A 22,182-nucleotide genomic window follows, 5' to 3' on the forward strand; every position below is an offset into this window, starting at 1 on the left:
TTCTAAGTAATTACTCCATACTTCAAGGATCTTTTTCTCCTGTTTTCATGTCACCTGTATCATCTCTAATTCCTCTTTCCTCCATTTCTGAGCTTCTTCAACAACCTCCAGAATATTTTGCCACCTTCTTGATATTTATTTTCTATGTTCTTGCCAAAGTCCTCCCATGACTTTTGTTTTTCTAGTTTTACACAGTGTTTAGCTTTCTTACATTTGTATCTGTATTCTCTAAGAGCAGACTTATTTGCCAGGAACTTTTGATATGTTTTCTTCTTTTCCTTCACTGCCTCTTTAACTTCCTGTGTCTACCCTAGAGTTCTGATTTTTCTATCCTTGCCGACAACCTCACCACATGCCTCTCTGGCTGAATCAATCAGGTTTTTCTTTAAGGTTTGCCACTGAATTGGAGATTCAGTGGCAAACCTGATTCCTGTTCTCAAACTCTTTCATTTTTTCTTCAATAATCATTGTGTATTTTAGTCTACAGTTCACATCTGAGAGCTGCTCAACTTTTATTCGCTTTAAAACTTTCTTACATGTTCTTCTTTTCAATATGAAATTCAATTTTATCCTGCTCAAGACTAAATAGTGATCACTTCCAATTTCAAATCCTCTGTACACTCTGGTGTCCTGCACCAGGGAGAAAACATTACTATCAACAATAACATAGTCAATGAGCCTTTTCTTATTCCTTGCTTCTTCTCTCCATGTGAATTTGTGCACATTTTTATGTTGGAACATGGTGTTAGTAATAACCAGTCCATGTCCTGAGCAGAAATCCAACAGGCATTTGCCATTATTATAAGCTTTGCTCTTTTCTCCAAATTTTCCCAAAATATTTTTGTATGTCTCACAATTACTTCCTACTCTGCTATTTAGATCCCCAACAAGGACCAACTTTTCCTTTTTCATTGTGTCAGCAGCTTTCTCTAGAGCCTCAAAAAATTCCTCCACTTCTATCTTAGTAGAGCCTTCTGTGGGACCATAGGCACAAATAAGTCTCATTGTCCAGTTCCCCATATCACTCTAATTGAGACTGCTTGCCATTCAAGAAGATTAGCCTCGTATTTAGTATTGAATTCTATGCATACTCCTTCTTTTCCTTGATTGTACTTGCCTGAATATAACATTTTGTATTTATTGCTCAGAAAGGTCTCACCAGTTTTTGTCTTTTTTGTTTCAGTCACCCCTATTATATTGATATGGTACTTATCTAATTCCTCAGCTAGCCACATTTCTTTGCCATTCAATCTTCTTATGTTGATAGTACCGATCTTCAACTCTGGTGATATTGAGTTGGGGTGTGTTTTAGGGATTGTTCCAGTAGCTGACTTTTTCCTGTTCACCCTGGTTCCCTGACAAAAACAACGGGGGCCTTGTTTAACCGGGCAACGCCCCAGCCGGCATGAAATTTTGTCATGTTGTACCTGCATTTTGTATTTTGGTTTAAGCTAATAAGAATACAATTTGGTCGGCTAAATCCCAAATTACCAGCCCATCCTCGTTCGTTCAGTATCCGGGCAACGCTCCAGCATCCAGAGACTATAAATTTATTATAGTCTAACTTGGTTAGACTATAATAAATTTAGTTTAATCCTTTATCCAAGTGTGAGCAAACAAAGTTTGCGACTGAAAGTATCTTCAGGACTGGGGTAAGGAGAGATGAGACCTTTCTAATTCTTCTGCCTGGTATCTCCACTTGGGCCTGGCTCCCACTGAAGAGACCTCAATAAAGGTCGCAACTAGTCTGGGTACTGGCCCTTCCCTTAATGCATAACATTATACCTATCTGCAAGGAGATGTGTTTTGCATTATGGTAGATACTGAGATAGGAGTGATGTTAGCTTGCTCCACCTTTGCAACGAGTTGCCCGGTGTTGTACCACCTCACCCCAGTCCTGAAGATACTTTCAAGTGCAAACTTTGTTTGCTCACACTTGGATAAAGGATTAAACTAAATTTATTAAAGGTGAGGACTGGACATTAGGTCAAAAGCATTGGTCTGCATTCCTTTAATGGCTATGTGGAGGTCTCCTCTCAGTTATATAGCTTTGACCCTTAAGCATCCTCAAAATCAAACTCTGATTGCTATTAAGGGTTTTTTTATGACAAACAAAAATAAATAAATAAATAAAATAAAATAAAATAAATTACGGAATCACTAGATTCTACAAAATGATGGAAGAAATTTTCTTCCAAATATGACACTGCATCTGTATTTTACTCCATAGTGTAAATTATATTTAATAAGAAATTATATTATTGTTTTCATCTTTTATCCAAAATATGAGCTAATGAAGTAGCTTCATACCAAACTGACCCAGTATCAGACCATGCAAAGCACACTTCCTTCTGAACATGTTATCATACATAATAGAAAAGGTCACTACCCAGACCAGTTTTGATCTTTACTGAGTGAAAATCTCAAAGCTGAACAAAATATCAGAAGCTTGTAAGGAAAGATATTAAATATTTCTTAGGTAAATATCAGAAATCATCAATTATCTATTTGATATGATTCTCCTGAAGCTTGACTTACAGACTGTTGTATTTACCTATATACTCTCTGTCTGTATCTCTCTGAAATTCATGTACAAAATATTTACTAATTTTCAATAAAGTTAAGTAATGTATCCAACATATTTCACCCAATTACTATGTTGCAAGCTCCATTAAAGGTATAAATGGAATTTTACTCAAACAATAGAGAATTATTCAATAATCTTCAAATAGTTTTCCCATCACCTGTTGCTGTAACTCTTATGTTGTGAAGACTCTTTCATCTTATTTTCAATATTTGAATAAAAATGTCTGAAGGTACTAGATACAGAATGAGTGAACAGAGTGAATGTATGAGTGCATTGTCATGATGGAAGAAATCAGTTATCAGGTTCTATTCAAAAAAGAGCATCTACAATGCTTCATTCGTTTGGGAATTTCATAACTGTAGTTTTACTCATGGCTTCATCACCATATGGTTGCCTTAACAGGTGCAACCCAAAAGGTTCAGAGAACTGATAGCTAGAGATCCACCTGGTAGACGGCAGTGGTTGGGAGTACTGAAAGGATCAATACTAGATCATTACTAGCAAAAATTTTCAGAAACTTTTATGTTTCTGAAAGTTTTTGCCTAACTCATGAAAACATTTTGTTCTCAATAGCTCATTGCAAACACATGTAAGAATGATTGTTAATGATCTGTGCTAATGGTGAAAAGAATTTTACAATGACCAAGGATATTTTATGTGTCTAATGATGATCTCCCAACCATATGCTATATGGTTGAGAGAATCATATAGCAAGCATATAGAAACCAAACATTACCTGATCCTACAAATTACTGGTTCCTCAGCATAGTAAATGATGTGCAACTTTTGAAGGTAACGACTATTACTACATAACCTTCTAAAGAAAGCTATTTTTACTACTGGCATCTTGAAGAAGTACGTTGATATATAGCAATAAAATGTTGGTTTAAATGTAGTGTGGTAAATAATAAATCTAGTATGATTATAATACCCCGAGTACCAATTAGAAAAATCACATGCATTTTTAAATGTATTATGTAAAAAACATCACTGCAAACATTGGCACCCTATTAAATTCAAAATGGTCAGTAATTAATAATGCTAAAAGATCTTGCTTTAGGCAAGATCTTTTAGCATTATTAATTCCCTGACATGGAATATCAAAATAAATAAAGCAGATTAAACAGGGTTTTCCAAATAAAAGAAAAGGATCATGATTATTAAATACTGGATGCATATACTTATATAATCACAGGAATTATGTAACAGCAGAGATTCAGATGCCATATCCTAACCAGTTTTGGTGAAGTGGAAGCTGATCACTAAGGGTGCTGACAGCCATTGAAATGATGTTTACACAAAATCTTAAAATACTTATATAACAACATACATAAAATACACACATAATTTAAAAAATATAAAGGTTTTAATGCAGATCTAATTAATTATGTTGGACATGCTTTATCTACAATCTGATACACTATTTCACAGTATATAATCATTTTTTATTTATTACCAAAATTTTGAGACAATGGGAGTTTATGCAGGCTGACTTATCTGTAACATATAACTCTGATGGCATGCAACTGAAAATCATTTATGCAATTAGTATTTCTGTGTCTCCAATGACTTTATATACAGCATTTTTAAATGAATTCTCCTATTAATATTAAGAGAGACCTCCAGGGAGTCACACACTCATCGAGGGAGGCCACATACTACACACACACCAGCTATCATACTTATTCTTGAATTCATTCACACTGCTTGCACTCACAACATCCAATGGCAATCCATTCCAATCACACACCACCTTCTCAGAGAAAAATCTAGCCCTCACACCCTTCTTAGCGACCTTTATTCTCATCTTCCAAGGATGCCCTCTCATCCTTTCCCCACCTCCATAAATTGAAAAATTCCATCAATTGAAATCCTGTATGACCCTTTCAAAAGTTTGTAAGTCTCAATCATATAAACCCTCTTTCTCCTGTTTGCAGTCTACAAATTCTCAATCTGTCTTCATAATCAGTATTCCACATAAATATTATAATTTATGTGGAATACTGAATTTATTAAAATATTATTTATGATCAGTATTCCTGATCATAAATATTATAAAAATTTGTTAATCAGGAAATTATCGTGTTCAAATGAAAGAGGTTATGCGTTCAATGAAATGAAAACTATTGATCGTCACTAAACATAGAAATCTCAGGAGTAATATCATTAATGAGAGACTATAACTGATGGGCAAACCATTTATAAGATTAAAAAGAGACAAATTATGTTCATTAACACTTCTGATAGAATTGGATGAAGGTGATTTTGTGGATTAATCAACAAAATCACTGTATAGTTGACTATCATACCTCTCCTTACATTCCCAACATTCTGTAACCCATACTTAGGTTAATAGAATGAATATAGCACAGAAAAATAATTAAACACAATAATGGGCTCTACTCCTCCAATAGCCAATCTCTATGTGGAGCATTTTGAAAGCATGCTATTGATACTGCCTTTCTCAAACCTATCTAGTTGCGATATATTGATGATGTATTCTCTATTTGGCCACATGGTTCTGATACATTACTCTTTTTTTCTCCGCCTCAACTGCAAAGACCCCAGAATCCAGTTCACTACAGCAAAATGAAGTAAAAAAAAAAAAAAAAAATGGCCTGCCTTTTTTAGATACTCTAATCACATGTTTTCCTAATGTCACCCTTTCTTCTTTCCTTGCTTTATAGAAAATCTACCTACACAGATAGATACATGCACAAACTTTCTTATCATCCTCACTCAGGTGTTTACAAGGTTCTGTATTCTTGCAACTTATCATATTATGGTCAAACGGGAGATCTGCCATGACTGTGGCTAGTCAGACTTTGCTGACCATGCTTTGCACCAAATCAGGCTAGCCAACAGCATCCACTATAGGACTTTAGTTCTTCTAGCCTAATTTCTCCACTTATTATGTTGTACAGTCTTGTGTGTGTTATTACAATTATAATATGTATCTCTGACAATGACTCTGTGACAGAGACAAAAATGATTAACCTTGTGTTTAATTATTTTTAATGTGCCATTAAATGTAACTATGAGTTTAAACCAATACCTGAGCCTAAATACTCATTTGTTAACTCTGGCAACATATTCCACTCATTTACTCCTTTCCAAACAAAAAATTTGGCCTTGATGCCCTTTACAAACCATGGATACTCAATTTCAATAGATGATCCCTTATTCTCTGCCCCTCCCCAACCAAGTGCTGAAAAATTTCCTCTGCATCAATCCTACAAAACTGTTCTATAATACTCTCTGCAACTTTTCATTCCACTCATTCATCACTCTCCAATCTTAAATCTTTCTATTATATCCTCACGTTTATGCCTATTAAACAAACTTCTGAAACCAACAAACCCTCACTCCGTCCTTTCAATTCATCAGGAGCATTTCAGATACCACTAACCATCTCAGTCACTTGTCTCTGGATCCTCTGCACCACTTCCTCATCTATCCCAAAGAAATCCAGGTGACCAGACCAAACAGAGTAATTCAGATGTGACAATAATAAACTTTATAAAGAGAAACAATAACTCTTATCTCTGCTTATTAGTGTTTCTCAATAAGCAAGTAATTCAATGAGCCACCATGGCCACTAATGCAATATGACCTCTGAACATCAACTCCCTATCCACCGATATCTTCAAATCTCGAGCTTTGTCAATTTCCTGGAGTAAAGCTCCGTCAGTGTAGTACATGGCTTGTAATCTTTCCATCCCAAAATGCATAACTATATGTGGGGGGAGGTCTGGAATGTTCTGATAAACACCTAGAACAAAAATGAATTAATTTTGTCTTCTTATATATCCTAAAGAAAAGATATTTTCTGAAAAAACATTTTTGTTCTAGTTGTTTATCAGAACTTTCCAGACCTCCCCCATACACTTATTTTTAAACTGACCTCATTATTTTAGCCTATACTGTCAGCCTATTTAACTCATTCTACACTCTACATTGTCTTGATTAACGATATTGCCACCAATTTTGAATCATCAATAACCAACTGAATATTTTCCTTCAGATAATTTCTTACGTCAGTAATGTACAAATCAAACAGCAATAGTCCTGGTGCACACCACTAGTCATCTATCTTCTCCTAGATGCTGTTACCCCCATATACTACTCTTTGCTATTTGTCCATCAGCCATTCTTGTATCCATGTCAGCAGCTTCATATTATTATCATTATTACATAGGTACCTCATCACTGTGGAGTAAAAAGAATCATCGAGGAAGACCCACACTAACCTTCACACACACAATACCTTTTATAACTCTCTTAAACTTATTCACTGGCAGGAATTCACAGCTAATTTAGATCATCCATTCCACTCATTCACCACTCTCCAATCAAAGAATCTAGTTCACAAGGGGTGACCCCTAATTGTCTCTCTATTCATCACATGCATAAGTTTTATCATGTCCCCTCTTTTCTGCCTATCAATTAAACTTTGCAACCCACGTGCCTTCAACTTATCTTCATAGAAAGCATTCCACAGACCTGTCACCAGCTTGGTTACTCGTCTCTAAATTCTCCCTAGCACATCCTGATTCCCAAGAATTCCAGGTGACCAAATCTGTACACAATAATCAATACGTGTTGAATCATAGTCCTATAACGAAGGACAATAACCTCCATATCTTTAATTGTTAGTGTGTTTTTTCAACATCCAAGTAATCTTTTGAGATATTTTCTGATCTTTTGCAATATGACCTCTGAACTTCAACTCTCTGTCCACCACTGCCCCCAAGTCGCTACCCTAATCAAATTTCTGCAATCCAGTACAAATGTTATACACAGTAGTCATCCATTATCTGCAGGGGGGGGGATATGTTCCAAGACCCCTCTGTGGATGCCTGAAATTGCAGATAGTGCCAAATCCTATATATATATATATATATATATATATATATATATATATATATATATATATATATACTATGTTTTTTCCTATACAAACAAGGAAGCACTTTACAGCTTCTCTTTGGCATATCTGAATTGCAAGCATCACTACTCTTGTGCTTTGGGCCATTATTAAATAAAATAAGTAGTGCTTGTGTACAAGTAACCCTTAGATGAATTTTCCATCTAATATTTTTGGGCTGGAGTTGACTGCAGGTAACTCAAAGCACGGAAAGCGAACCCACTAATAAGGGGAGAATACTGTATGTTACCTATTCAACCCAAAGTGTATAACCTTATATTTTGCAACATTAAATTGACAACCATTATTCTACAGGATATTTACACCACCATTATCATTTATCGCCCTCCCCTCAGCTCTGTATCATCAGCAAACAACTGAATATCCCACCTTAAATCATTCCATGCATTATGGGAAGGGCCACTACCCAGACTAGTTTCAACCTTTACTGAGGTCTCATCAGTGGGAGTTAGACCCAGAAGAGATACCAAGAAGAAACCCAGTTGTGAAGTTACTTCATGTGCAAACTTTGTTTGCTTACACTTGGATAAAAGATGAAACCAAGAATGTAATTTCTTGGCATCTTTAATTTATTAAATATTTCCCTATATCATTAATACACAAATTAAAGATTAGTGGCCCTATAACAGAACCCTAAGGCACTCCACAAGTTGCTTTCATTTTTTTATATTCCACTCCAATATATACTACACTCTAGTGTCTGTCTGTCAGTCACTTCATATTCATACTGCCAGCTTCATATGCTTTCTCATTTGCTTCAAAATTTGTAATAGTTTTTTTGCAGTTTTTTACTGCTAGACTTTGCAAAGATATTTGCAAAGTATAGCAGTATCATAGTGTAACCATTTCCTCTATCTAATTCTGCTGTCACTCTGTTATAAAATGTGAGTAAGAGTATCATATTCCTATCAACCCACTGCAGGATTTTACCTTTAAGCAACTTTGCCAATATTTTAACCACCACTCCTGAAATATTTATTGGTCTGTAATTTGCTTCTTGTCTTGGAGCCACTTTCATGTAATGGTACTATCTTATGCGCTTTCTATTCCCTTGGAACTTTGCCAGAGTTGAGACTTAGATTGACCGACTTCATAAGAGGTACTGCCAATTCTCCTGCATAATCACATAGTACACAAGCCGACATGTTATCCAGTTGAACATATCCATCCCCATTTGCTCCAATTTGTGTAATGCAGTTCCATGTGGTAGACTGTTAAACACCTTTGCAAAATCCAGTACTGTTGTGTAGCCATCCTCTTTATCCAGCTCATCAATCACTCTATTATTAAACGTGAATGTATTACTAAGATATGACATGCTCTGCACACAGTCATGTCTGTTTTGAAGACTATTACACAACAAACTACTTTGTCTTCCTATTCCTTAGAGACTTTGCCAGAACTAAAAAAAAAACACCCTGGGGAAACTCCTTTCACTTGCTACATAGTAAAAGAACTCTTGGCCTGCTCAGCTAATTTCTTTTCAAAATCTGATCTTGCCTTCTTTACTATGTTCAGTACTCTTCTTTATCCTGCACAATATTTATTTTCTGTAACCCCAGTTTAATGATATTACTCATCTATCGAACTTCAATCTGATTTATCCACCTGATCTTGAGTATACAGCATGATATTGCTTCTGCTGAAGATTCTTAAGCCAGCATTCTCTTTCAAGCTGTCTCTAAGCATGTTGTAATTTCCCTTATGCTCTGTAGTTTCACATATACCCCTTTTGACTGAAAATTCTACACTTAACAACTTCTCAAGTCAAGACCACATAATCAACTCCCCATTTGGAAGCAAGTGGCTACTTTAGTTATGGAGAGATCCTCTGATGCTATCACCAGATTCAGACCCTCAAATCCTGAGAGGCCTCCATCCTATGCTGTTTCATGTAATTACTATATTCTAAGATGAATTAATTAAATTTCCTTCTTGCATGTGATCCTTTCCTCATTATAATCTATGTCCTCATAGCTGAAGTCTCCCATAATAATTACTTGCCTTCCACTCATCATACTAATTTGCCAATCAATGTCATCCACCCTCTGACATATAGCAGCAACTAACGGTATATTCTATCCTGTTTGGATTATCTCATACTAGACTGACTCAAATGCACTTTGTGCTGATGACCTTCTGTTTTTTTTTTTTTTTTTTTGACAGCAATTCACCAGCAGTACCATCGTCTCTGTAAATGTTATGCCCTCCCCCACCCTCACATTCTGTTCCTGTAACTATTACATCTGCTTATCAACCAAGTTTTACTAATGCCTGCAACTTTTGGTGAAGTTGCACCAACCAATGCCAAAAATTCCTCCCTTTCATTCCTGATGTTACTGGCATTAGTTTACATAAACTGCAGTATATCCCCTTAGGCCCACAGCTATCTTTAACACCACATATTGACTACCGCCCCAATTCAGTTTTGTTGTCCAAGGACTAGATATAAAATATTTTCGTCATTTTTGCACTCACTCATCTGCATCCTCTCCTAATAATTCTCTTTTACTTGATTTTTCACTTTCATACTCTTGGCGAACAATGCTTTCTCAAGGACATCTAACTCCAAATCCATGTAAGTGTAATTCTTTAGTCTTATATAAGTCCTTACTGCCATCAAATTCAGTCAACAGATCTAGAAACTACCTAACTTATGTACTGATCATTCACAATCATGACCCTTCTCTTCCCCCCTTAACTCATCACTATCATACTATGACTTCTTCCAATAGTTTTCATATCTTCTCTCATACTATACATTTTACCTTTCAAATCATTTGTGTCCGCTGACACTAACGACTTGAAAAGTAACACTTTATCTCCTAGCATCACTAATAGCATTAATTTTCGCACCAGGGAAGAACTTGTCATGCTCTCATTAAGTACTCCTCTTAGAATCACCATGTAAAATATTTCTGCCGTAACTTTTTTTTCCTCACTATGTCACACATTCTTTTTTTTTTTTAAACCATATACCATATCTTGTTTTCTCTTCTTAGATATATCACTTGCCTGATGTTTCTGCAATCATTTCACTTTGTCCTGTGAAGGATTCTATGTAGCCAGATATTTCTTTCGTCAACAATCTTGCTAAACTTACATTTTCCTGCCTTACATCAACATTCTCCACTACGCTATCACACATTTTATTCAGTCCACATAACTGGTACTCACTATCAAAGCACTTCTAACATATTCACAGCAGTCTTTCTTTCTGTCACAGATCTTTCACCTTTCATAATGAATACATTTCTCACATTCAAACACAGCACTGAAAAAAATCTCTTATATTGAACTTCCCTAACAAAGCTATCTTGATTGCCACTATTCTATTGCACACTAGCCATATTAACACTTACCCCTGCCCCACCCATAAAAGGCTGTAAACCTATAATACATTACTACTGTGGGTGAGCTAAGGAATTTGTCTGACGGCTTTTACCAATTATATATATATATTATTTATTTTTTGCATAATATGAAACTGCAACTCCTACTCTAGAGACCAAACATGGAACTTTTTTAAGCCACTTTAGATCTCCAATAAGTGGAACATTGGTCTCACACTTAAAGATGAAATTCACTCCCACCAAAAGAAAATCACAAATGTCCACAGTGGGACTCAAACACAGCCTGTTGAGTGGAGAGCAGATACACTAATCACTCAACACAAGGCCAACCTAATTGGCCAAGTGGTATATTATCTACCATATTATTTTTTATATTACATAGTATAATATAAAGCGCACAACTCTTTTCTTAAAAGCTAAATGACACATGCCATCACACATTCATAATTTCAAATTAACTAAATTCGAAAAAAAAAAAAAAAAAAAACCTGCTTATCTTTCTGGTCTGTTCTAATTACCTGCTGTGCACATACAATATAATGCAATACAATTCTTAAATAGAAAGATATTTTTTACCTAAGAGTCCTGAGAAAAACAGATCAGCCAAATCTATTTGATTATAGAAAAAAAATATTCTAAAAGTTAATAAAAGAGAAAAATATTAATAATCATCACCATCATCATCATAAATTTCCTGATATGTACCCCCTCAAGATGTGTTCTGGCTAATATGACATGATTAAGTTTCTCTCATTATTAGTCACCTATCAACAATTTTCTCCTAATTAGTCTATTACTTGTGAGCACTCCAATAGTGTCATACCTAACATTTCATTCTTATAAGCCACTTCTAACTGAATCAACCCATCTACACCTTCTTCTGGATCTCTTTCCTGCTATCTTGACATCAAATGCCTGTTTTGCTAGCCTTTCCTCTCCCATTCTTGTATAATACTAGTTTATTGTTTTGGCTAATTTCTCTCTTATTCCATATAAATTTACTCATCTGACTACTCCACCATATCAGCTTTGCTTATTATGTTGCCTATTTCTAGATTAACTTGTATTCTTCACTAAAAACTGTGACTAAATAGCTGAAATATTTTACTTGTTCTATAGGTTTTATATTGAGAATGTGGCTGAAGTCTTCCATGTTCTTGATTATTTTCACAGTTTTGGTCTTTTCATTGCTGACTTTCATGCCAAATTTGTTATAGCTGTTATGCAATTTATTTAGAGAACCCTAAAGACTTGCAATGAATGCATTTAGGAGTACAACATCATCTGCATAAGCCAAGAGATTAAAGTTTAAAAAAAAAAAAAATGTAAATCACTTGCATAACAGTTAATTACCTGAATAATAAACTAAGATGATTTAAGACAATTCAAACATGTGATTAAATAAATTAGTGAAAATAAGTAATAACATATACTAGTAAAACAACAACAAAAAAATTACTTGTCCATTATCAACCACATAAATAATCCAATCTGCTTTTTCTTCCTCTACCCTTTGTTTCAATGCTGCAAGGTCAGAAGTAGCATAGGTATAACCACCATCAGATTTAACAATAGTCAATGGAACAGTCATACCTGGTGCAAACATTATTTTTCGTCCTTCATCATCTTCTAGTACTCCTAAAAACACAAAAATATTATTACATAAAAGTTTTCTTTTAAGATAAATCCCACTCACAAAAAAGTTGTAAACCCATAACACTTTAGTACCATGGGTGAGTAAGGATTTTTTTTTTTTCAGTCTTTTTAATTTACTTTTTTACATTGTCCAGAAGCCAAACATGGAACTCTCACTTCAGGCATCCAGTAAGAGTGGAGGTGGTCTCACATTGGGTGATGAAATTCATCTCCCACGTAAAGACAACCAGAAACATTCATGCCTATCATGGGAAATCACAGCCTCTTGGTTAGAGAGCATATACACTAAACACTCAGCCAACCAGGCCGACAATATTAAAAGCAGTAAGTAGTAATATTATTGCAAGCCACAGACCACACAGCAAATGGTGAAATAAGATATGCTCTATTAAACAGAAGATTTTTGCAGATTTTGATCTCTACTCAGTTTCACTAGATCAACATAAGCTGTTTTGAAATAAAGAGGCAGGAGGATCAGCAATGATTATATATTCATCTTGAGATATATTTAATTTTCTTTTCTGTAATTTGTTAGTTTAATCATGTGGAAATGATTAGAACTAGAGTTCTAATCTACGGAATCTTAACGAATTGGTTCTATGGGCAAATAACAACAAATGCCATTTCATTGTCATTAGCAACACATACACTGAATTTACAGTTAGCAATACTCAATACTGCTTGTAGAATCTCAATATTGTTTAGTGCAAGATTATGCATTTTGGATGAGGATATGGCAGGTAGAATATTAATGGCAATTTGTTACAAGTAATCAGTGAAGCTTCATACCTGGAGGTGATGGGAGACCAAGAGTTAAAGTTTAAAGGCTACATTATTGAGGGAGTTAAGTCATCGCATCGAATAACTGTAATGTTGAAAAAAACACTAACTTATATGAATAAGGAAGTTATTTTTTCCAGCATACAAGGCTTTGATAAGAACATATTAGTTCTTATCAAATATGACTACTATGCTCAGAGATGGTCAAATAGGTTCGAAGATGATGGAGACAAATGAAAGGTAATCAAGATGATATCTGGTCTATGGAATTGTCAATAAGAGACAATTGAGGTCAATAAGAGAATGTAGTCTTTAAAGTTTGAAGAGATGAGATATGATAGAAATGGTTAAGTAGGTAAATGGATCTTACAGTATAGATATAAGTGAGATTTTACAGCTCATGGCATGCGTGTGTGTTGAAGGGGGGGGGGTGATATTCAAGGTCATTCCTGGAAACTAAGCAGCAAAAGTATGGTTTGGAAGCATGTGAGTGTTAAATCTTGTATAAAAAAAAATTAAAACAAAATTTTATATACCGATTTTACTTGGAGATAACAAATTATACAAAATACCTGTAACTGAATTAACATTTACCTCAATTTTTTTGCTGTATTAAATCTGTTAAAATATTAGAGCAAATTGTTAAAATATTTAAGAACCACTGAAATTGTACAAACAAAGAAATAGCTCAGACAGAATTAGACATCTTGACCTCAGGCTAGTGAAAATCGTGAAAATCAACAGATTAGGGGTTTTCCCGCCAAAACTCAGTGACAGCAGAGTGGTGGAGAAAACCCCCTCTAAGAATATCCGGGTGGTTTAACTTGAGGAAGTTCCAAAGTTGAGAGAATAGGATAAAAGGGAGAAATCGAGGGGCCAAAGCGATCTGTTCCTGGCTCTCATTTCCGTTCTCGCTTCGATGAGGTTCCTGTGTCCAGCCGTTCCAAGGATGGGGAAGTCACGTCCCGCCAGCAGAAGTCCAACGATGATAGGAGGTTCGTAACAGCAGTGAGGTCTATTCCAGAAGTCCCACTGCAAAGTTTCTTGACAATCTCCGAGTATGTTGTGTCATCGTTGCAGTGAACTAGTGCCCGAATGTGGTTTTCACAGGAAAGAAGAGGAACGTGATCTCTAGGATCCAGTGTACTGAACTAGCCAGGAAGGTTGCAAGTAAGAATTTTGTAGAACTTTCCTAGATTGTGAAAATTGAGGCGAAGAAAGCCGATCCCATAGTTAGTTAGTGTAAAGAACATTTTGTGAAGTCGGAAAGCCGTACTTCTAATTAATTGTGAACTAATTGTTTACAGAGTTTAGAGAAATTTGCTAATGTTATATAATGAAAGGGAAATTGATTGTAAAGTTTAGTTATGCCTAATTCTGTTTTTAGCCCGAATTGAGTTACATTAGAGTGCATATATGTCTACCCACGTGTCTGATTGCCATGAGCATATATATATTCTTTATCATAGAGCATAAAAGAGAATTGCTAATCTAATCGAGTGGAGAGCCAGACACGTGCCTTACTTTGTCTCCATTGTTATTTAGCTGAGTTAATCAGAGACAGATATTTTGATGTGTGTAGTTTTAAATCTTTGTAATTACCTGGCTTAGAATGAATAAACAGTTTTGTTTGTTAATAGTTTGCCTGATTCTGTCTTACCAATGCACTGTCTCATAAAACATAGAACCTGTGTGTCCTGAAGATAGAATAGCCAGGACCGACTGATATTAAGTTTTAAAGAGTTGCTTGAACTAGAATTAAATTTTAGAGATATTTCCGTGTTGAGCTGGATGTTTCTCTTGCATGTATGGGAAAGACATACAATTCCTCTACGCGATCTTTAATGGCACAGTCGAAAAAACAAATAAATTTTTAAAGATCAGTGCAAGAGAAAGTCAGCAAGATAGACAAGGGAATTGGTTCCAGCCCAAAACACTTCCTGAATCTAGACTACGTACACGTGAAAAAATTGCATACTTACGACGTTGAGGGGGGAAGGGAGTCAAATTATAGCCAGAGAGGATTAAGAGTGATTGAACTAGCTCAAGCAACGACTACAAGCTCAGTCTAACAGATAAGCTTAGGTGTTGATGGTTATTCACTACTTATTTTTCACGGTATTAACAACACCACACAATTTTATCAAAGAGATGTTTTATTAACTTATATTTTGCTGATTTTCAACTCATCATGATTAGAGCACAATGCACTTGCACACGCAGCAGTGAGTGAGTGAAACAATATAATTGCAAAGGACAAAAGATCTAGTCCTATTTTGGCGCCCTCTGACGAAAAAAAAAAAAAAAAGCTATGCAGGAGTTTCTCTTAGGATAACAGTCTCCCAAATTTTTGGCAAATCAATGCAACCATATTTGTTAAGGTTGGGAGAATTCTTCAAAGTCATTGCTGACTCAAAAAATTATCTTTCAGATCTATAACGGCTTCTAAATATCACATTCGTTTTCCTCAATCTAATCCTGTATGAAGGAGTGTCCAAAGCGTGGCCTGCCAGTCCCGACTTGCCACAGTAATAGTAAAAAATGTATCTTTCATGTTCTTCCAGGTGGATGTTAACTGATCTTCCTGTTTGCCCATAATAGGCCAAGTCACAGTCACAGGGAACTTCATACACTCCAGGGTGTGCTAAAGGGTGAAGTTCATCCTTAGGTGAGCAGATCGGAGTTGCCAGCTTGACATGAGGTTTGAAAGTAGTGCGAAGGCCATGTTTCATCAATACTTTGGCTATCTTTTCTGACGTACCTCTGATATAGGGAATAGGAATGGTCATGTTGTATTCTTGTGTATTAGGAGAGGACAGAGTAATGGGCCTATGTAGTATTTTATCTATTTTGTAGGAATTATAGCCGTTGGCTAAGAACGTATGGTGCAAATATTGGAGTTCTATGGTCAGAGCTGTATCATTAGAACAAATGGTTTGGTGTGTAAGTGTTTTTAAAATGCCATACTGTTGGACTGGATGATGATGTGATTGTCTATGTAGGTATAAGATTTCTCAGTTTAATCCTGCATCGATAAACTTCACCCTTTAGCATACCTAGGAGTGTATGAAGTTCCCTGTGACTGTGATTTGGCCTATTATGGATAAACAGGAAGATCAGTTAACATCTGCCTGGAAGAACATGAAAGATACATTCGCTACTATTACAATGGCAAGTCGGGACTGGCAGACCACACTTTGGACACTCCTTCACACAGGATTAGATGGAGAAAAACGAATGTGCTATTTAGAAGTCGTTACAGATCTGAAAGATTATTTTTTGAGTCAGCAATGGCTTTGAAGAATTCTCCCAACCTTAACAAATATGGTTGCATTAATTTGCCAAACATTTGGGAGACTTATCCTAAGAGAAACTCCTGCATAGCTGTTTTTTTTTTTTTCCCGTTTGAGGGCACCAAAATAGGACATTAGATCTTTTGTCCTTTGCAATTATATTGTTTCACTCACGCACTGTCGCGTGTAAAAGCGTGTTGTGCTCTGATGATGCTGAGTTGAAAATCAGCGAAATATAAGTTAATAAAACATCTCTTTGATAAAATTGTGTGTTGTTGTTAATACCATGAAAAATAAGTCATGTACAAGCTCGGTATTATGACTGTTAAGGAAAAGAACATAAAGGTGCAGCTGGAAGGATTTAATAAATAAATAAATAATTAAATAAAAAATAATAATATCAGAATACATATATAAAATAAAAGAGTAAGACATTATTACATGAGGTACATGGGCTTTCATGGAGTGTGCAAGGTGGGCTGCCAGAGGATGCTGTAAGCATCCTCTGTTGAATACTTTTAAAGAAAGACATAAGTACGAGGTGGTATCAAAAAAGTTTCGAGACTAGGTTTGTAACATGCCAACAGATGGTAGCACAAGGCTGCACACACACAGTCACAGGGAGCACCTACCTTCATAAGTTAGTGTGCCAAAAGACATTGTCCTGTGTACATCAGGAGCTGTGCAACTAATCCTATTCTAACCACTTGCATTACCACATCTGCGATTTCATCATGGACAGCAAGTTAGAACAAAGAGCAAACGTGAAATTCACATTTGAAAAAACGTGAAATTCGAGGATCATTACTGATGACGAAACTTGGGTGTACGGGTACGACCCTGAGACGAAGCAACAGTCTTCACAGTGGAAGAGCCCATCATCTCCACAACTGAAAAAGGCAAGGCAGGTCCGCAGCTTGACCAAGTGCATGCTCATCATATTTTTCAACATTCGCGGCATTGTGCATTGAGAATTCACCCTCAGGGGCCATGCCATCAATAACGAGTTCTACTGCCAGGTTTTAAGGCGTCTGAGGGGGGATATTCGGTGAAAGCGACCAGATCTATGGCACACGAAAAACTGGATGCTCCACGACGACAATGCACCCTGTCACCAAGCTCTCCTCACATGTGAGTTTCTTGCCAGAAACAACATGATCTCACTTCCGCACCCACCCTACTCTCCAGATTTGGCTCCTGCAGACTTCGCCCTCTTCCCGAAGATGAAGATCCAGCTCAAAGGTCACCGTTTTGACACCATTACAGAGATCCAGCGCGAATCGCAGAAAGTGCTTGACATGCTTCAAAAAGAAGACTTCCAGGACACATTCCAGAAGTGGCAAGAACGCTGGGAGTGCTAGTGCTGTATTGATATGCAAGGGAACTATTTTGAAGGTGATAGTGTGTAAACGTAGATAAATAAAGTAATTTCTCGTAAACAGAGCTAGTCTCGAAACTTTTTGATACCATACCACCTCGTATATATATATGCATTTGTGTGACTTGGAAGAAGCCTTTCTTTGATAAATATTTGACTCTCTGGAGGAGCCAGCATAATAACGATAACTTTACTTTCAGATCAATAACTTAAAAGTAGTTGAAGCATTATTGTGTTTTAGCTAATTTTTCTTATTCCATATAAATTTATTCATCTTGATGTCCACAACATCAGATTTGCTTATTCCATTATATCACCACTGTCGGTGATAAATTATTGATGTTACAATCCTTACTTTCCAAGAAAAAAAACTGCAACACTAGCACAGCTAGCAACATAAATATTTGGCAGCGTAAGTGTGTTAAGGTTAGATCATAGCATCTGTCACTTATGAAAAGTAAACGGTGCCAATTTAACTTGAGGAAATGCAAATAGAACTTTTTTCAAGAAAATTATTGTTGCCCTTCCCATCATCATATTTAGTTGAACGATGTGGCTTTAGTGCTATAAATTAGCATGGACTTGTTACTGAAAAAAAGAAATCATCTGGATATCACAAACCATGCGGATTTGAGATTGAAATTGACTAAATTAGCACCTCAAAAATGACTAAATTAGTTACGGCCAGACCACATGCATTAGATCCAATTATAATTAGGATACGGCCCTTACATGAATTCAACAATTAATCATACGTTGATTTATGATACATCAAAAAATAAAGAACTATTTTAGGTATATTTTCATAAATTTTAATCAATCGGGATACAATTTCAGAATTTATTTGTTCATTTCCAGGAAGATCTGAAGGGGGCCCGAACAGAAGACGATGTACATTCATAATTATATGTACCATTGTGTACCATTTGTTGTTCGTTTAAACTCTTATCTCATATTTTTTGACATCTTTTAGGCGCCTTTTCTTCTGCGGCGCCTGTGTATATTGCACACACCACCAGCCAGGCCTGACTGCACCTACTAATCGAAGAAGGTAAAGATTTTGGCCTACATTTAAATGCAAAAAAGATCAAATTTATGAAAGTTTCAAAAGAAAATATATCCGAGCCATAATATTCATAAACAATATAAAAATTGAATATACAACAGAATACAAATATTTAGGTACCAACTTTACTGCAGATGGAAAACAAGATAAAGAAATAAAAATAAGAACAGCCATAGCTAAAGATTTTGCTTTCTGGAAAAATAAAGATCTGCTCAGAAGTTCTGCGAGTATAGAGACAAAGAAGAGAATGAAAAGAACATTAGTTTGGCCAGTTTTCACATATGGAAGTGAGACCTGAGCATTCATTTCCTTCAGAAGAGCCCTGAAAATCTCATGGACAGAACACATGAAAAATACAGAAATCTTTATGCAGGAAATGATCCAGAGAAAGATGAGACCAGCAGGACATGTATTATGGGGATCAGCAAGACAGAGGATATTAACAGTTTTAGAAGGAAAGATTATGGGAAGAGGATCAAGAGTTAAAAAAAGAAGGACATGGTTTGATGATATAAGATCATGGACAGGATTATGTGACTATGCTAAAACAAAAAGAAGAGAGCTGCCAACAGAGAGGACTGGAAGGACATGGTGCTGCACCCTTCCATTGAGGAAGCTACATGATGATGATGATGAACAGTTAATCACAGCGATGTGGAGAACTTGCAGGATGATTTAAATAGGCTGTCAGTATGGGCAAAAGATAATGGCTCAGTTTAATGTGGAAAAAATATAAAGTTATGCATTTTGGGATAAATAGAATACATCTGTGTATCACATCCATGGCACTATACTCCAGGAAATAGATGAAGCTAGAGATTTATGGATGGTGGTAGACAGAGAGTTAAAGTTTAGGGGACATATTGCTAAGATAGCCTATAAGATTACTTGGCTATTGAAGAACACATTAACAAATAGAGATAAGGAAGTTATCATTCCTCTTTATAAAGAGCTCAATATGCCCACATCTGGAGTATTGTGCTCAAGTCTGGTCCCCTGTGTTTCTTGGGGTTGAGGAAGAGGTGGAGAGGATTAAGAGGTAAGTGGCTAAAATGGTGAGTGGCCTGTGAAATGTTCCCTATAAGGACAGATGGAGGACTTATGGATTGTAGAAGTTGGTTGATAGGAGAAAAAGAGGGGACATGACAGAAACGCCTAAGTTGCTTAAAGGACTTTATAGGATAGATGCAGGGAAAATGTTTCAGCACTGTGTCTGGTCCCTCTAGCCAAATATTTCTGTTTGGCTAGAGGGATCAGAACAAGGGGTCATGCCTGGAAGTTGAATAAAGATGTGGTTAGTAGGAGTGTAAAGACTAGATTTTTTGCTTGGAGAGTTGTGAATGAGTGGAATGAGTTGTCAGAGTCATTTGTGAGTGCTTTATCTGTTAATGGGTTCAAGGAGAGGTATGACAGATTATATGGATAGATTGGATCTTCCGCAATGAGTCTTTGGACTCCACGGAGGTGTCTGTATAATAATAATAACTTCGCAAAAATTATGCCTAATAACTTACTAGTTCTACAGATTATTGATTGTGAATGCAATTTGATGTTTTCCACGTTCCTATCTATTTTCATTGTTTTTTTTTCTTTCCCATGTTGATTTTTATATCAAACTTGTTGCAGCTGTTATTCAATTTAGTTTCAGTGGAATTATTTAGGAGTATAACATTGTCTGCATAAAGTAAAGAGTTAATTTTAGCATTATCTCCAGTTTTCATGCTGTTTACCTTCGAAATGTGATTCACACAGATGATGGATAATAGTGGACACAGTGTGAATCCTTATCAAATTATCTTCCTGTATATTTTATATATATTTCCCAATGTCGTGCTAATTTTTATCCTGCTCAAAACTAGGTGTTAATCACTTCCTATTTCAAATCCCATGTATTATACTCTGGTAAATGATCGAATTAGAAGATATCACTATCAATGAAATCATAATGAATAATGAACCATTTTACAACTTATACTTATATCATTTATCACAGACTTTAGAAAAATATCTAAAAACACATTTCTGATACAAAATACATACATGGTGTGTTATTATGATGTTATTAATAGCATTACCAGAATTGTTTAGAAGCTTAAATTTTGTAAACAAAATTAAAATCCCTAAAGACAATGCAAGAATTAATCACAGGTATCAGAACATCAAAATAACATTAAAGCATACAAACAAATAAAAAAAAATATATATTTTTATAACTGTTACGGTCTATCAGAATTAGAATATACTATTTATTCTGAATGTTTTCTCACAGAATGCAGTGAAAAATATAAAACTGAAAAGTAAGAATTACAGGGAAATTTTCTTACTGAGTGTTCCAAGCAAGAGGAATAATAATAATAATAATAGAAGGATGACACAGGTAGACAGTTATAATAACAAGTGTCACTCTTCCATAATTATTCTTCCTCTTGCTAGCTACACAGCTGAAAAATTCCTTCTATGCTTGTAAATGCAGCAGAGTTATTTCATGGGCACTTTATCAATAGAATACAGGAATGGTTTGGATACAGGATTCTCTATAATGGTAGAATGGATTTGTGAAGGATGGGTCTTGTTTAACATATATATTTGCATTTGATAAAATGACAAATACAGTGGATAAAGGAGATTCATATACAGTGATAGTCTTGGAATTTGCAAAGGCATTTGATAGGACTACAACATATGATGAGTTGGTGTATAAGCTGCAGATGATGGGAGTGGAAAACAGACTGGTTAGATGGATTGAAGATTAGCTTTCTGAACAATAACAGCAAGTTGGCACACTATCTCAAAAAAGAAATATATAAATAAAAATAAATAAATAAAAGGTGACCAGCAGTATGCTTCACATTTCTGTTTTTAAGCAGAGCTCAAGAACAGAAATACCATTAACTTATTTGTTAATGGTATTTCATGCAGACTGACTTTTGACATTAGTGTGTGCTAATGATGCAAAATTAGGTAGAATTATAAGGAGCACTGCTTGAATAAATGAGTGGAATTATAGTTTTAATATTAATAAATGCAAGGCATTGCACTTGGAAATGCAGAAATATAGTAGTCCCTCCCTTACCTGCAGGGGATACATTCCAAGACCCTCAGCAGATATCTGAAACTGCGG

At 35.6% G+C, this 22,182-nt stretch overlaps 1 protein-coding gene across 1 annotated transcript in view; it reads right to left on the reverse strand.

Annotated features, from left to right (window-relative positions):
• Positions 1-22,182, reverse strand: part of ArgRS (arginine--tRNA ligase-like protein) — a 222,651-nt gene that overhangs the window by 50,059 nt on the left and 150,410 nt on the right. Inside the window, exon 8 of the mRNA XM_090395884.1 lies at positions 12,348-12,526. Within this exon, the coding sequence (XP_090252010.1) occupies positions 12,348-12,526 (179 nt within the window). The remainder of the gene's footprint in view (positions 1-12,347; positions 12,527-22,182) is intronic.

Source organism: Typopeltis vanoorti, chromosome 7 (genome assembly GCF_054136105.1).
Source record: "Typopeltis vanoorti isolate ZY-2024b chromosome 7, IOZ_Tvanoo_1.0, whole genome shotgun sequence".
Lineage (NCBI taxonomy): Eukaryota > Metazoa > Arthropoda > Arachnida > Uropygi > Thelyphonidae > Typopeltis > Typopeltis vanoorti.